The sequence below is a fragment of the Glycine soja genome, chromosome 6 (assembly GCF_004193775.1).
Source record: "Glycine soja cultivar W05 chromosome 6, ASM419377v2, whole genome shotgun sequence".
Taxonomy (NCBI): Eukaryota; Viridiplantae; Streptophyta; class Magnoliopsida; order Fabales; family Fabaceae; genus Glycine; species Glycine soja.
The window spans coordinates 17,430,411-17,445,537 of record NC_041007.1 but is presented as its reverse complement, the minus strand read 5'-3'; the positions used below and the strand labels follow the sequence as shown (position 1 = coordinate 17,445,537).

General features: G+C 30.2%; 2 protein-coding genes and 1 pseudogene across 2 annotated transcripts; all 3 read left to right on the top strand.

Moving 5' to 3' along the window:
- The first annotated feature begins 688 nt into the window (after positions 1 to 688).
- Positions 689 to 3,646, top strand: LOC114416556 (expansin-A15-like). Its single transcript, XM_028381461.1, has 3 exons — positions 689 to 915; positions 1,327 to 1,639; positions 2,859 to 3,646. The coding sequence occupies exons 1-3, from the start codon at positions 786 to 788 to the stop codon at positions 3,163 to 3,165; spliced, it is 750 nt and encodes a 249-aa protein (XP_028237262.1). The 5' UTR covers positions 689 to 785; the 3' UTR covers positions 3,166 to 3,646.
- Positions 3,647 to 4,634: 988 nt separating this feature from the next.
- LOC114414383 lies at positions 4,635 to 4,795 on the top strand (annotated as a pseudogene).
- A 2,317-nt stretch (positions 4,796 to 7,112) lies between these two features.
- LOC114416555 (chlorophyll a-b binding protein P4, chloroplastic) lies at positions 7,113 to 9,468 on the top strand. The gene is made up of 3 exons (XM_028381460.1): positions 7,113 to 7,386; positions 8,292 to 8,707; positions 9,110 to 9,468. The coding sequence occupies exons 1-3, from the start codon at positions 7,181 to 7,183 to the stop codon at positions 9,244 to 9,246; spliced, it is 759 nt and encodes a 252-aa protein (XP_028237261.1). The 5' UTR covers positions 7,113 to 7,180; the 3' UTR covers positions 9,247 to 9,468.
- The last annotated feature ends 5,659 nt before the right edge of the window (positions 9,469 to 15,127 follow it).

The window sequence follows — 15,127 nt, the reverse complement described above, 5'->3', positions numbered from 1 at the left end:
ATCAGAAATTGTAAACAAATGCGATTAATGTTGTCACAGTAGTATATGTTTAAATTAACTTTCAATTCTACTAAAATCAATTCTAAAATTAAGTTGAAGGCCAAAGCAACATATAATTGCTTCAGCCTTTTCAATTTTTCACCAAAATTAATTCTAAGAGATATCCAAACACACTAGTAGTGGTGCTGTAGTCAAGGACCCCACTGAACCTAAGTGTTGAGGCAAAAATCACGGTTGTGTACCATTTTTTTGGAAACCTTGGTTTTGGGTAGCAAATAGTACTTGAAAACCTTGGTTTTGAGTAGCAAATACCAAAACACACACACAAAAGGCACTTAAAACCTCGTGGTTTCAGGAATAGTGCATTAATTGTCCCTCGAGACAAAAAAAAAAAAATTCCTAATTTAAAATAATTTTAAAAAATATATATTTATTGTGATCATAAAAGAGTATAAAAAAAAATCATAAGTAACACAATTTTATATATTCAAATAAAAAAATTTAAATTTTTTAACAAATATTTTAAGAACACTAGTTAATATTTAAAAAAAGAGAAATAACTACACTTTGGCGGTTTTGGGTCCACACACCTCTCAAATGTGTCAGTTTGTTGGCATGACGTTGGACAAAGAAAGAACCCGTCTTTGAACCCTCACAACATCTATTTATATCCCACCTATGCTCCTTTGGTTTTCCTCAGAAGTCATACTATCTCTCGTTCTCTCTCTTTCTCTATTAAGTTGTTACTCTATTTATAACTCAGATATTTGAGAAGGCTTTAAAAGATGGTGCTTTTGGGACTTCTCTTGGTGGGATTTCTCTCTCAGCTGGGTTCATCAGTTTCAGCTTCTGGTTATGGTTGGATGGATGCTCATGCAACCTTCTATGGAGGGGGTGATGCCTCTGGCACCATGGGTGAGTAACACTTCATTCATGCCACACATTTTGTAATTATTACAAAACAAGAAACAATTTTTTTCACATTTTCTATTTTATGTCATTTTTAAAAATAAATAATGAGTTTAATAGTGACAAAACATAAAGCAATATTGATTTGACTTTTTAAATAATAATTATAAAAATTAATAAACTTATTATATATAATACATTAATTGTCACTGGATAGCTTATTTTCTCTTAATATAATATATGTAGAAAGAGTGTAAATTAATGTTTTTTTTGTTATTATCTAATTACAAATAATTTATATTATCATCTATGTTATACTCCTAATTAATAACCCTCTTAAGAAATTAAAAGCAGATAATTTTTATGAAGAAATACCTCACCATAATTTCTAGTATAAACTTATGTGCTTTGTTGCAGGTGGAGCATGTGGATATGGGAACTTGTACAGCCAGGGCTATGGAACAAACACTGCTGCTTTGAGCACAGCCTTGTTCAACAATGGTTTAAGCTGTGGGGCATGTTTCGAGATTAGGTGTGTTAATGACCAAAGGTGGTGCCTTCCACGCTCAGTTATTGTAACTGCAACCAATTTCTGTCCCCCAAACAATGCACTCCCTAATAATGCAGGTGGATGGTGCAACCCTCCCCTTCACCACTTCGACCTTTCCCAACCTATTTTCCAACAAATTGCTCAATACAAAGCTGGAATAGTACCCGTGGCTTACCGAAGGTAGTTACAATTATCGTTATTTTTCTGTTAACTACCAACAAAGATTAATACAATTAATAAGAAACGGATTCATATCCCATGAGGGCTATTCTTGCTGTGCTTCTTGAGTGAGCCTTAAGGCCTGTTCTCTAGTCCCGGCTAGTCCTTGGGATTAACTCACCTAATTTTTTTTTTTATAAAAATAAATAATATCATTTGTCTTAAGTTTTCTTGTTCACAGGGTATTTTGAAATTTTATAATAAAAAATCTTGTCTGTGTTGCTTGAGTCATCTAATTCTAATGCCTAATAAAACAAAAATCTGGTAACTGATGATTTTGACACATCTAGGCACTGTACCCATATGTCTGAAGCATGGTAGAGAATATTTTTTTCCTTTGTTATAATTGATGTTTTTCAAGGCTCCTTTTGTTTTTTGGCCAAGGAATTAATATTGCTCACAAGAAATTATACATATACAAATAAAGTCAGCAGTACGTGCAGATTATTCTTGTGACTTTTTTTATTTCTTGATTCTAACTGTTCTTTTGTTAAGGTTTTTTTTTTTTCTTACATGTGTAATACACTGTAAATTGTAATCTTGGGATATAAATTAGAATTCCCATGATCCTATTATTATAAAGGCTCAGAACTAAGTATTTCTTATCAAACAATGACTTTTTGAACGATATATTTGGTTTTTCATTTGGGGTGTTTCTAACTCAATTTGGAGAATAAATTTTGTTTCGTGACATGTTTTAAGTACTTTTGAAAGTATGTTTGAATAATAAAATTTTGTTTCAAAACTCTGTTTTGAAGAAGCAAGACTTGAATTACTTTTGCAAAATCAGTTTGCAAACTTAAATTTAACTCAAACTTAAGTTTGTAAATTTTTATCCAAACAAACAAAGTTGGTGAGCTGATCGATAAGGTTTTCTAGAGTTCCACAGCTTTTTCCAAAGACAGTTGTTCTAGAGTTCAACAGCTTTTTCCCATGACAGTTGAAAATTGTCAAGATTGTCAGATTCTTTTCTTTTCACCTAATTTTGTTTTTTGAATTTTTGATAAAATAATAGATTCGCCACGTTCAAGTTCTAGTGATTTTGTGACTAGGAATATATTCCATTTACCAAGTGACCGCACCCCTTTTATCTGGATACCTAAGTTTGCCACCTTTTTGTCCAAACATTCTGATTCTTTATCTTCTTTTTCTTTTTTTTTTTTTATTTGATAACGTATAGGGTCCCTTGCCTAAAGAGAGGGGGAATCAGATTCACCATCAACGGCCACTCATACTTCAACCTAGTCCTAATTTCCAACGTTGGAGGTGTTGGTGATATTCATGCAGTTTCCATCAAAGGCTCAAGAACAAATTGGCAACCAATGACCAGAAATTGGGGCCAGAACTGGCAAAGCAACGCCTATCTCAATGGACAAAGCCTCTCCTTCAAGGTTACGGCTAGCGACGGGCGCACCGTGGTCTCTAATAATGTTGCACCCTCAAGTTGGTCCTTTGGCCAAACCTTCAATGGCCATCAATTCATTTAAGCAAACAACATAGACCCTTTTACATTTAATAGCTAAAATTATAGTATTTGTTGGTATATAGAAGAAAAATTAAGTAATATGATGATATATAGGAGTTGAGTGATGGAAGGGGCTTATTTTAGGATGGTCCTTTTTCCTTGTCATTTGAATTGTGTTTTGTGAGGAATTTTGTTCTGCCTAGCATTTGAAAAAGGCAGAGATAGTTTAATTAGGGGGCAGGGGTGGATGTTTAAGGTTTACCTACCACCCGCCAATTTCGTTTGTTGTGTGGTTCGTGGTGTTATGTTATGTCATCCACAATTGGAATATGAGAAAAAAGTGATATTTTTCTAGCTTAGCGACTGAGAATAGAATAGGAAAGAGACAGAAGCGTTTTTGCTTCTATAGGAAGTCATTGTCTTCAACTTTATGTAATTTAGTGAGTGTAAAAGTGAATGTATGACATGTAAGGAATAAAATTACGCTCCTTGTTAGTTCCAAAGTGTTTCTTTACCTCAACAAGCTCTCTTTTCTGGCTTTTTAACCTTCAAGGAGTTTTTTTTATTATATAAAAGTACTAGAATGGGTGTTTTTTCAAATTTATTACAGAGAAGGAATAAGTAGTATTTTAAAACACGACTTTGCTTTAACTAAATTTAAAAGCATATATGACTTTTACAATTTTTTTTTATAAATTAACTTAATAAAGTCGTCATTCAAATCATGATTTTGTAATTTTATTTATTTATTTTAAACCATTGAAGTCGTGCTCTAAATAACAACTTTGGTTGATTTCACTCATTCACTTTGATTGGCAAAACTTGGTGCTATCCACTCACACACACACACACACTTGGGACCAACAGAGGAGGAAGAGAAATTGATCTATTTGATTTCACTCATTCACTTTGATTGGTAAAACTTGATGCGATGCTTCCATACAAGTCCGACATTATATCATGCGGTGTAGCCATGCAATTTGATGCTATTCTTCCATACAAGTCCAACATTACATCATGGAAGTGTGCCAATTAAAGTGATTTCACGCCATTAAGATTTTATTTTCAAAAAGAAAAGTGATATTTATTTTCGGAATTACTCAAAGAAACAAATATCTTTATGGGGGTAGGGGGTGACTGATATTGAGGTATAGCTAGATAAAAGGAGTCAAAGAAGTAAGGGTATTTCTGAAGAAAAAAAGTTCAATAAAAAAGAAAATAGGTGTAAAAAGTGTGGGAAGGTGTATTTAGCAATAGTTACAAAATCTTATCCATTGACATAAATTAATCCAACTGGCTAAAATCATTTTATTAAAAATTAAAATTAATTTTCCTTTAATTCAATTCATTAATTGAGTTTCTCATTAATCTCGTTGTTATTTTAATCCCTAACTCTAAAATTAGATATTGATGTTTGATTATTTATCTTGATTCAATCAAGATTGAGAGTTAGGGTTTAAGCGAAATCAGATCAGAGAAGAAGGCATCATCATGTTTCTATGAATGTTCATGCGCAAGCCAGACAAAGCAGCTGAAATCTCACGTGGCCATGTTCGGGGCATGGGTTGTTGTTATTCGAGTCACCCCTTACATTCTTCACTTTCTCAGCACCGAGAAAGAGGAACTTAAGCTCGAGCTTTAGCTTCTCACTCTTCCTTGTTTATTCTCAATTGTCTTATTTTGAAGTGAAAAAGTTATGGAAAAATCTCTAACAGAGTAAAATTAAAATGTAAATGGGGGAATATTTACTCCTTTAAAATCTATTTCTTTTTCCCTTGATTTGGTAAAAAAAAAATCCTCCCATAAAAAAAACATTAAGAAGTGAAAATTGTACAGACAAGAGAGTAATATATGTCGTGCTAAACCCAGGAATTTACGACCTTAGGGATAATAAATAATGAAAAGAACAAATGACAACATTTTGTGGTATTTGCATCCTGAACATTGTGCTGTTTCTAGCAATTGTTGCAAACCGTGATAGACATTGCATAGCTGAGATGATTTAAACCCAGGAATTTATACATCATCGTGCGTCGCCATTGCCATCCGTAGATAAAAGTTATTTGCTTTTAGGGAACATGATTTTAGGGTGACCACAGGGAGAAGGTTTTGAGGTTCAATAAAAGCATCACATAGTGACGATAATTAATTAATAGTTAATGTCTAATTTAAGAGTTGGTGACTAAAATAATAAAATTGTAATTACATGAGATCAAATTAGTAAACTAAAATAAATAGGATAACTAAATTTAAATTAAAATTACCAAGTCATGTGCTCTGTTGTTTCTCATCCTCGGGACCGGTTTGTTCTTGGCTAATTTAATGGATGCATCTTCATTTTCTTTCTCTCTCATCACCATTAATACGAAATTGGATATGCAATGTGAATCTGTCATTCAATTGGAGTTTCATTTCGTTTCTGTGGATGGATTTTTTCTACAACAAAATGGTTGTGATTAATAGAATTAAAAAGGAGAACTACTAATTTTAACTCTCGTCTCAACACTTGAACAAAGTGAAGATTAATTCGATTGAAGCTTGTGCTACTATACCGATTGAAATTGTGGGTTCAGTATTGACATAAAAGGGTTAAGAATTGATTCAGCAATTTGGGATTGAATGTGAAAGGGTGGAGAACTGATACAATTGAAATATCCAGGAATACCTCCTTTTATCATTGGCTGGAAATTTTTGGATAACAGCGTGAAAGGGTCTCTCAATCACGTCTGAAGTCGATTGATTCAATTAGTATTCTTGCACAAGCTTCAATTGAATAAGATTATTTTTAAAAGAAATTGAATAAGATTATGAAAAAAAAATAATTCAAAGTCACGTGACTCATTAAAATATTCTTTTTAAAAAAAGTCAAATAACTTTTGCCGTTAAATTAATTCATTTTAACAGATAAGATTTAATATAAGTCTATAAAATTACACATGATGTACGAATTCTGTCCCATAAATAAATTCTATTATAGTCCCCAAATTGTATAATTAAATTCTAGCCTCCATATGCCGGAAGGGTTCAAATCCTATCATTAACACTTTTACCATTTTCTTAAGACATAAATAATTGCACTTTAGGTGATTTTTTTAAATAGAAGGTAAAGATATGATTAATTTTTTTTTCTAAACACTATATTCCCTTGCCATGTCAACGAAATTGTCAAATAGGATTAAATTTAGTGACAAAATGTGCTAGAGAAAAATTGGGAATATTATTTGTAAAATTTTGAAAGTTAAGAGACAAAAAGTGTAGTTAGACTTTTTAATTTTAGAAATCATTTTGACCACTATTGTAATTTTAAAGACTAAATTAATTAATAATATATGATTTTATGAACCATTTTATCATTTTACATATATTAGAGACCAATTTAATCATTTAATACAGTTTCAAAAATTAAATTAATATTTTTTATATATCACAAGTATTCTTTATTAAACAATTATATTCTAGTAGTCAAGTAGGATCTCTACATGTAACAAATTAAATTGATTAATAATATATAATTATTTTACCATTTAACTAACTTAACTTACTATACTATTATAATTTCAAGAATTAAATTAGTGATTTACTTGTCAAAAAAATTGTGTTGCTAAACTCCTCCTTTACATATCACAAGCACTTAACCATGGATATGTCTTAGCTAGAATCGAACAAAATGGTAAGCCAATGAGCCAGATGGCTACCAATAATTGGGTGACGACGATATTTCAACCCCTTTCATCTATCACGCAACGTGGCATTTCGAGGCCCCACAGAATCTTTTCCCAACCAACAACATCGTAGAAATGGATTTGTGGATATAACGTTGGGATAAAAGGATAAGCCAGAAACTCTTGTAGACCGTCCGATCCCAAATATCGCGAGAATCAACGGCGCAGCGCTATCGGAACACACGAACCACATGAATGGCTCCGAAAGGAAAAATAACACATGAAATAAGCCTAAGCCATGTACAAAACAAAAACCACCTCACTCTTATTGTTTTCTTAAAATTTCTTCCTTGCCACTGCCAGTGTGTCACCACCATGGCCACCGTCACAACCCAAGCCTCCGCCGCGATTTTCCGGCCATGTGCCTCGAAATCGAGGTTTCTGACCGGCTCTTCCGGTAAACTCAACCGGGAAGTGACTATGAGGCCAATGGGGTGCCCTCCTTCTGCCTCTTTCAAGGTTGAAGCCAAGAAGGGAGAGTGGTTACCTGGCTTGGCCTCCCCAACTTACCTCAATGGCACGTAAGTAATTATCATTGTTTGTATTTTATAGTATTTATACTTGAACAAACTTTTAGTTATGCATCATCACATTCATATACACACTGAACGTTTATTTAAACTTTTTGTCATTGCATGTACTTTTATTTTTAATTTTTCTTAGACACAATAGGATTTTAAATTAGGTGTCATATAAAGTCGAATTTAACCAAATTCTGGTTTCTATATGGGTTTAATTTCATTCTTTATATATATGTGCTGATCCGGACTGAATTACTAATAATAATGTCACGTACGAGGATGAATTTGAAAACTTATTTCGTGTTAGGATTAGATTAAAATAGAGCTTAAGTAGAATCTACTTACATTGGTATGATAAAGATGGTTGATTTTTTTTAATAATTAAAAATTATATCTAGATGATTCTTGATGACTTGGTAGTGTAATTAAAATTTTCACTGACATAAATGGTAAAATGTAATTTCATATGTACTTTAGTACTGCTCTAAAATTAGAAATGAAGTTCTACTTCAGTAATCTTTGTAATAGAGGTTTCTGTCAGAGGTCATTATAAATTATTGAGATGAAACTCTAATTCTTATCAGAGAACAACATATATATAATAACACTTTTGAAAATTTTAAATCTAAAATTTGTCCAAAATTAAAAATCTACTTAAACTAGAGTTATTTTTAATTCGTTGACAGTGTGTATTTTTTCTGTGAAAACAAGCCATAAAAGTATAACTCAATCAAATAATACTATAGTCTAAGTATAAGTTTCTTTTGAATGGTAACACAAATCACATACATAGTTTGTGAAACTTTCTTTTCCTACATATTTATGTATGTATCTATTCTTCCAACTGAAAATTCATGGATGTACTCATTATAATTATTAACACAAATGTTTTGTGGTACTATTAGTCTTCCTGGTGACAATGGATTTGACCCTCTGGGACTAGCTGAGGACCCAGAGAACTTGAGGTGGTACGTTCAAGCCGAGCTTGTGAATGGACGTTGGGCCATGTTGGGTGTTGCAGGAATGCTACTTCCTGAGGTTTTCACCAAGATTGGAATCATCAATGCCCCTCAATGGTATGATGCTGGGAAATCGGAGTACTTTGCTTCATCGTCGACCCTCTTTGTGATCGAGTTCATCTTGTTCCACTACGTCGAGATCCGGAGATGGCAGGACATCAAGAACCCTGGCTCTGTCAACCAAGACCCCATCTTCAAGCAATACAGCTTGCCCCAACATGAGTGTGGATACCCTGGTAGTGTGTTTAACCCCTTGAACTTTGCACCTACTTTGGAGGCCAAGGAGAAGGAACTTGCCAATGGTACATGCTCTTTGTTATCTCTTCCTAGAAAATTCATTCACAGGTTTAATAGTACTTATACCCTAAAATTCCTTAGGTTTTAGTCACTATACTTGAAAACTACTTGATTTAGCCTCTATACATACAATCATACACTTTTTAATCCGTTTTATTTCCTACCGTCCCAAATTGTAGGGACTAAAACGAATTAAAAAATTTATGCGAAGTACTAAAACTAGTCAAGAGTATACGTGTAGAGATTGAAAACAAATAGTTTTTAGGTATATGGACTAAACCCTAAAGATTATACGCATTGGGATCAGATTAAGATGAGTAGTTAAACCTTATTTATTTATTCATTTTTATTTTTTATTTTTTGTGTGAAATTGTTTACCTGACCTTGTTTGGTTATAATTTGTGTAGGGAGATTGGCTATGTTGGCATTCTTGGGATTCATAGTTCAACACAACGTGACAGGCAAAGGACCATTTGAGAACCTATTGCAGCACCTCTCTGACCCGTGGCACAACACCATCATCAATACAATTCGTGGCTACTAAGTTTGTATCCAATGACATGGATAAGCCTGTGTCCTTCTCGTGTAATCCTGAATGGATGAATTTTGAGAGTGATTTGGGCATGATTGTTATGATCCGTCTATTTTCATGTACAGAGGAACTACGATGGTTTTACATTGTTATTTAGACTGTCCATCAATCAGTAATCAAGCATGATACTTTCTAAAAATTTCATCAAAATTCTAATACAATATATCCAAAGTATATATGTAAAATTTGCTTCCATTTTCTTACAAATTTCAAATTTACAACTTGGATCACCAAATCAAATTTCAAAACTCTACGCCAATATACAAGTCAGTCAAAATAGCTGAATTAATATTTGTATGTGGACGAGTTGTAGTCTTCAAGTATTGTGCAATATATGCAGCAAACACATTTGGTAGTTAAAACTAAATCTAATTTGATGGAGATAGTATTAATATTACTTGAATAAGAAGTTTGTCTTGTTACATCCCATACCCTCCCGTTTATGAATCCTATAAAAAAATTCTTTAATTTTTGGGTTTTTTTTAATGTAAACAGAATGTGTGTAATAAGAACAGTAACTCATGCAACCTATTTTTATTATTATTTTATAGGTTTAAATATGATTTTCGTTATTTAAATTTGAGTAATTATTTTTTTAGTCCTTAAAAATTTATTTTTTATTAGTTTTTCAAAATTTTAAGAAATTACTCTTGGTCTTTTTTATTCTTTATGTTAATTTTGTCATAATTTATGATGATTTTTACCATTAGAAATATATATTTTTAATTTAATTGTTTTAAAATAATTTATGACAGTTAAAATCGTCAAAAATATGTAAAAAAATACAATAATTTCACATTCATGTTTTTATTTCTTCTTTAAAATGATATGAGAAATTCTTAAGTAGAGATAAACCTAACACCTCATCCTTACACATAACCAATAAAAAGTTTACCACTAATAAATCAAATCAAATCCAATCATTAACCCTATCTCTTTCCTTTTATTTCTCTATATATCAAAGCATCTATCATGTGTTTCTCTATTTTTTAAAGATTAGCACCATAATACTTTGTCTTCAATGGAGACTATTTTTTTCTCTTTTACTTTTTGGTACAGTACACACATATAAAGTAAATAAAAATCACATAAATATTATAATAAAATTAAAACCAAATGATTATTATACCTTATAAGATCTATAAATATATTTCAGTCAAAATACAAAACTATAAATATATACAAATTCTTCTATTTAGTATTTATTCATAATTTGGCAGACTAAATAATTTTTATTATATTAAGATAATAATTTTTTTGGACAAAATAACTTTGTAATTAACGTACAGAATAAGCTTATAGCATAGACATTTCATTTCCCATCATCACTCATAAGTTGGTTTTAAAAAACTGGTTAACATTTTTAACATGACAAAGTCATGTAAATTTTAAATGTCAAATTTTGTTTATCTATTTGTTTTAAATGTCAAATTCTATCAGACAAATTTCAAATTTATTATGTGACAAAGAATTTGATATAGAAACAAAAGAAGAACCACTTACCTTAAAATAACAGTGAAGAGAAAATCGTGGATTTTATTTATTTTTGAAATGTTAGTTTCTTTATTTCATAGGTTGGATTTTTTATTTATTTATTAACCATAAATGTTTGATTGGTTTTGTGTAAGGATGAGGTGTTGGATTAGTGTCCACCCAAGAATTTCGTAAAAAACAGTCACCAAATCATATGAGTAAAATATGTTGACAGCTTAAAATTGCTACAAATCATTTTTTAAAATAAATAAATTTTTATGGTTAAAAACCATCACAAAATATGAAACTATGAATATAATGAATAAAGAGACTAAAAGTAACTTTTCAAAAATTTGAGGTAGTAATAAAATTAGTTTTTTTTAAGGATTAAAAAAATAATCATCTATATTTAAAGGACAAAACATATTTAATTCTTATTTATATAATTTATAGCTGTTACAAAAGGAAAACCAGATAATAAGTCCCAACTATAGACCTAGCCCAAGGCCTAAGCCCAATCAGAAAACAATCACGAGTCTTTCATGAGGATTCTCCTATCTATTTACGACAATTGCTTTTTGTACCTATGTATACTATTTACACATCCCTTTTCGTGTTTTTTTTTGTAAAACATAAAATCTAAAATATCCTCTTTCTGAAAACTAAGTTTTGGAAACTATTTTTTTTAATATCTTGAAAATTAATTTCCAAAAAAGAGAGAAGTAGAAAAAGATACGTGAGTTTCTGTTTTTGTTTGTGTTAGCAAGTGCTTTTGTTTTGTCCATTTTTCTCTTTCTTGTGGGAAGATGTAGAGGAGGGTAATGAGTTGGAGAAGAGTGGCCATGTCCATTCAAGCTCTACTAACTCATGCTTTACTTTTCTCCTTCACTTTTCTTGCTTTTAAGCTTGACCTTCTCCTCCATACCCACGGGGTTAGTTCTCTCTATCTCTTTCTTTAATTTCCCAATTTGAAAAAAGTGGAAATTTATCAAAGGGTCGTAACAAAATTCCAGCTTTCTATGATTTGTCTTTTAAATTATCATATCTAGCTTCATCTTTTTCTTTTTTTAGGCAAAACAAAATCATATCTTTTAAGGATAACTGAGTACATATGTTGGAATGCAAATGAAATCATGAGAGCTAACATGAAATTTTGATGCCCTAGCTAGTTTGTGAGCAACAAGATTGACTTGTTTCCTAACAAAACTCATATAAGAGTTTGGAACTGATAAAAGATGAGCCCTACATTTGGTTAGTATTCATCAACTTACAATCTGTTTTGAAGAGGAAGAGAAGCAACAATGGCTGGAGTGTTGAGTCAACGTTATCCCACACTTTCTGGTTGCGGTTTCTTCATATACTCCAAAGAATAACAGCAAGCTTATTCTTCTCTTGAGGTTGAAGATTGTGAAGTAAGTTAAATAAGATTCCCTGGTAGCTTTCATCAGAATTGATATTCAAATGAATAAGGATTCAAAGTCCTGCAGCTTGCCAAATTTCTTTTTCTTTCTCACATGCTATAAGAAAAAAAAAAAAAAAAAAGACTTGGAGCAAAACCAACATTGTGTAGGACAAGTAATACCTTTCGAAATGAGTCTTTCACGAGTTGGCTAGCATTTCTAAGTGATCACCACATAAAATGTTTAATCTCAGGAGGAATATGCAACTTCCAGATCAATGACCAATCACCATGAACTTTAATAGATCATTGTTCACCATAGAATCCATGATATTATTGAAGCATGGGTGTTTATGGATTTGAATAACTTGTGAACCCATCGTGATCCAAATACATTGATTCAAATTTTAGAGTTTCTTAGATTCAACCCAACTTAATTCATTGAAATCCTTGACTTGTGGTTTGGTAACAAATTTTTTTAAACCCGTCAACTTGATGACCGAATCCGTTGATGTGATATTTTATTCTTTTTATTATTTATATTGATTTATTTATTCATTTTTTTATTATTTATAAGTTTTTAGAAAAAAATTTAAACTCAACTCAACCTGTTATTAATTGGGTTGGTTTAGTTTGGATTTAACAAAAAAAAAAAAGCACAAATCCAACCCAACTTAAACAGTAATATTTTGACTGATTTGGGTATTAGATTTAATAAAATCCGACTTTTTACGCTCCTATCTTGAAGTTGTGTGGTAGTAATTTTTTTTTTTTTTTGTATTTTTGGAAAAGCAACATGCTTACCTTATATGCTCTCATTTTTTATTATGTTATAGTTTTCTTTTATTTCTTTGGAAATGGGATGGGATACCTTCGAGTTTGAGTGTTGGTTTTTGCTTTCCTTTTGAGAAATTGTTTTCTTTTTCTAATGTTTTTGTAGACTCCTATGTTGTCCTATATATTCCAAACAAAAGTGAAAAGAGAATCTATTTGTTTCATCTAACATGCATGCAGACTTTTGAAAGTTAATTTCTAGAACAATTACTCATTACCAAAAATAAACTTCAAAACATGGTTTTCGGAAAGAGTATTTTTAGAAAAAAAATATACAAAATAACATAGAAGGGGTGTATAAGCAAAAATAGGGTCCAAGAGCAATTTCCCTTACTTACCAACTAATTTCCTTTTTGTTTTTCAGTCTGTTTGAAAAGAAATTTCATGTAGCTTCTACTTTTTTTTTTTTATTAAATGAAAAATTTGTTTGATTGTTTGTAAACTTTTTAGTAGTTTTTACGTTTTTTAGATGATACTTAAATTAATATTTTTTAAAACGTTAACTTCTAATTTTTTATATTTATTTTTTTCATGAATATTTATTATATTTTTTTAATCTTTTTTATTTAAGATAAAATTTTATTTTTTATCTTTATGTAATTTTATTTTTTCAGCTACTTCAACAAATAATTTTATAAAATACTAATGATTCAATAAATTAACTTTCTAATTTTCAACTATAATTATCCTTTCAACTAGCTAATTTTGTGAAATATAATCTCTGGAAAACATGCTAATTAGTGCCTCAGCTCCCTTCATCTTGGGAATGCGAGAATAGACTTGTTGTATTTTGGGCTTCTGTATAGACTTAGGTAACGCTTTAATGTAGGGCTCCTCAATTGTTGCTGATACAAAAGGTAGGAAATCATCCTTGAACAGTGTTTCTGTTGCTTGTTATTTTATTTTTTTTGTTGGTTTGTGCTTCCATAATTGGAGGGGCGTACGGTCTTAGACTTAAATGAAAGAGCATCAATCTTAAAAAATAAAATTTATCTAACAAATATAATTATAAATATAAAAAAACTGACTATATAATAACTAGATTTAATAAAATATAATATTCAGATAGATTTTTTATAGAAAAAGATGGAATTACTATTAATTTTATAATTTAAAGAGTTAAAAATTTATGGCTTTGCACCTTAAAATTTATATATTATAAATAGATAGATATTTTCTTCCACCTTTATTCTTAATATATTTATTTATTTTCCTTGTTATCTTTCTAAATAAATTATGATATTATTTTTTTGTTATTTTACATTCAACTATTTCAATGGTTAGTTTCACATGAACATTTCTAATTTAATAAGTTAGTTTTTCAGTTTTCAACTACTAACTAACTTTTCAACTTCCAACTAGTTTTTTTGGCTAGTTTTACTGAACATAGCCAAAAACTGATTTATAATAACTAAATTTTGATAAAATATTATATTTATATAAAATTTCTCAAAAGAGATAAGATTACTATTGATTTTATAATTTAGAAAAAAAAAAGTCAAGACCTAAAATTAATTATATAAAAACTAAAATTAATAACCCAATGGGTGTAGCTTTGATAACACACACACATTGAGTTTGTGTGAGAAGACTTGAATTTGATTCGTGCATAACGATGAGTTTTAAGTGCGATTAAGTTCTAACTGGTGATTAGTTTCATAGCCCGTACAAAGAATTAAGCGTGTGAGGATATCTTGAGATACTATTGGAAAGCCTAAGATTCTTATTACGATAATACCAAATAAAAAAACAAATTAAAAAAATATAAATTTAGATGAAATTTTCTTTTAAAAGATAAAAAATTGCTATTGATTTTGTAATTTTAAATAATTGGAATATAAACTGACAGTTTAGTAACTAAACTTTGATAAAATATATTATTTTAATAAAATTTTCTAAAAGAAGATAAAGATTGCTATTAATTTGAGTTTAGAAAAAAATATTCAACAAATAAAAGCAAATTATATAATAACATAATTGGATGCTCCCTTCAAGATTTCGTGCTGTTTTTTTTAATTACTCATTTGATTCTTATAATTTCATCATTGTATTTTTTAATCCTTATAAGTTTAAAGTAGTTTTTTTTTTAGTTCTAATAATTTATATTTTAATTTTCTTTTAATCCCT

Bases quoted from the DNA above. Each gene is read 5' to 3' on its own strand.
- LOC114416556 (XM_028381461.1), top strand. From the start codon at position 786: ATGGTGCTTTTGGGACTTCTCTTGGTGGGATTTCTCTCTCAGCTGGGT. The intron at 916-1,326 runs GTGAGTAACACT...GCTTTGTTGCAG, and splicing joins TGATGCCTCTGGCACCATGG to GTGGAGCATGTGGATATGGG. The intron at 1,640-2,858 runs GTAGTTACAATT...GATAACGTATAG, and splicing joins GTACCCGTGGCTTACCGAAG to GGTCCCTTGCCTAAAGAGAG.
- LOC114416555 (XM_028381460.1), top strand. From the start codon at position 7,181: ATGGCCACCGTCACAACCCAAGCCTCCGCCGCGATTTTCCGGCCATGT. The intron at 7,387-8,291 runs GTAAGTAATTAT...TGGTACTATTAG, and splicing joins CCAACTTACCTCAATGGCAC to TCTTCCTGGTGACAATGGAT. The intron at 8,708-9,109 runs GTACATGCTCTT...TAATTTGTGTAG, and splicing joins GGAGAAGGAACTTGCCAATG to GGAGATTGGCTATGTTGGCA.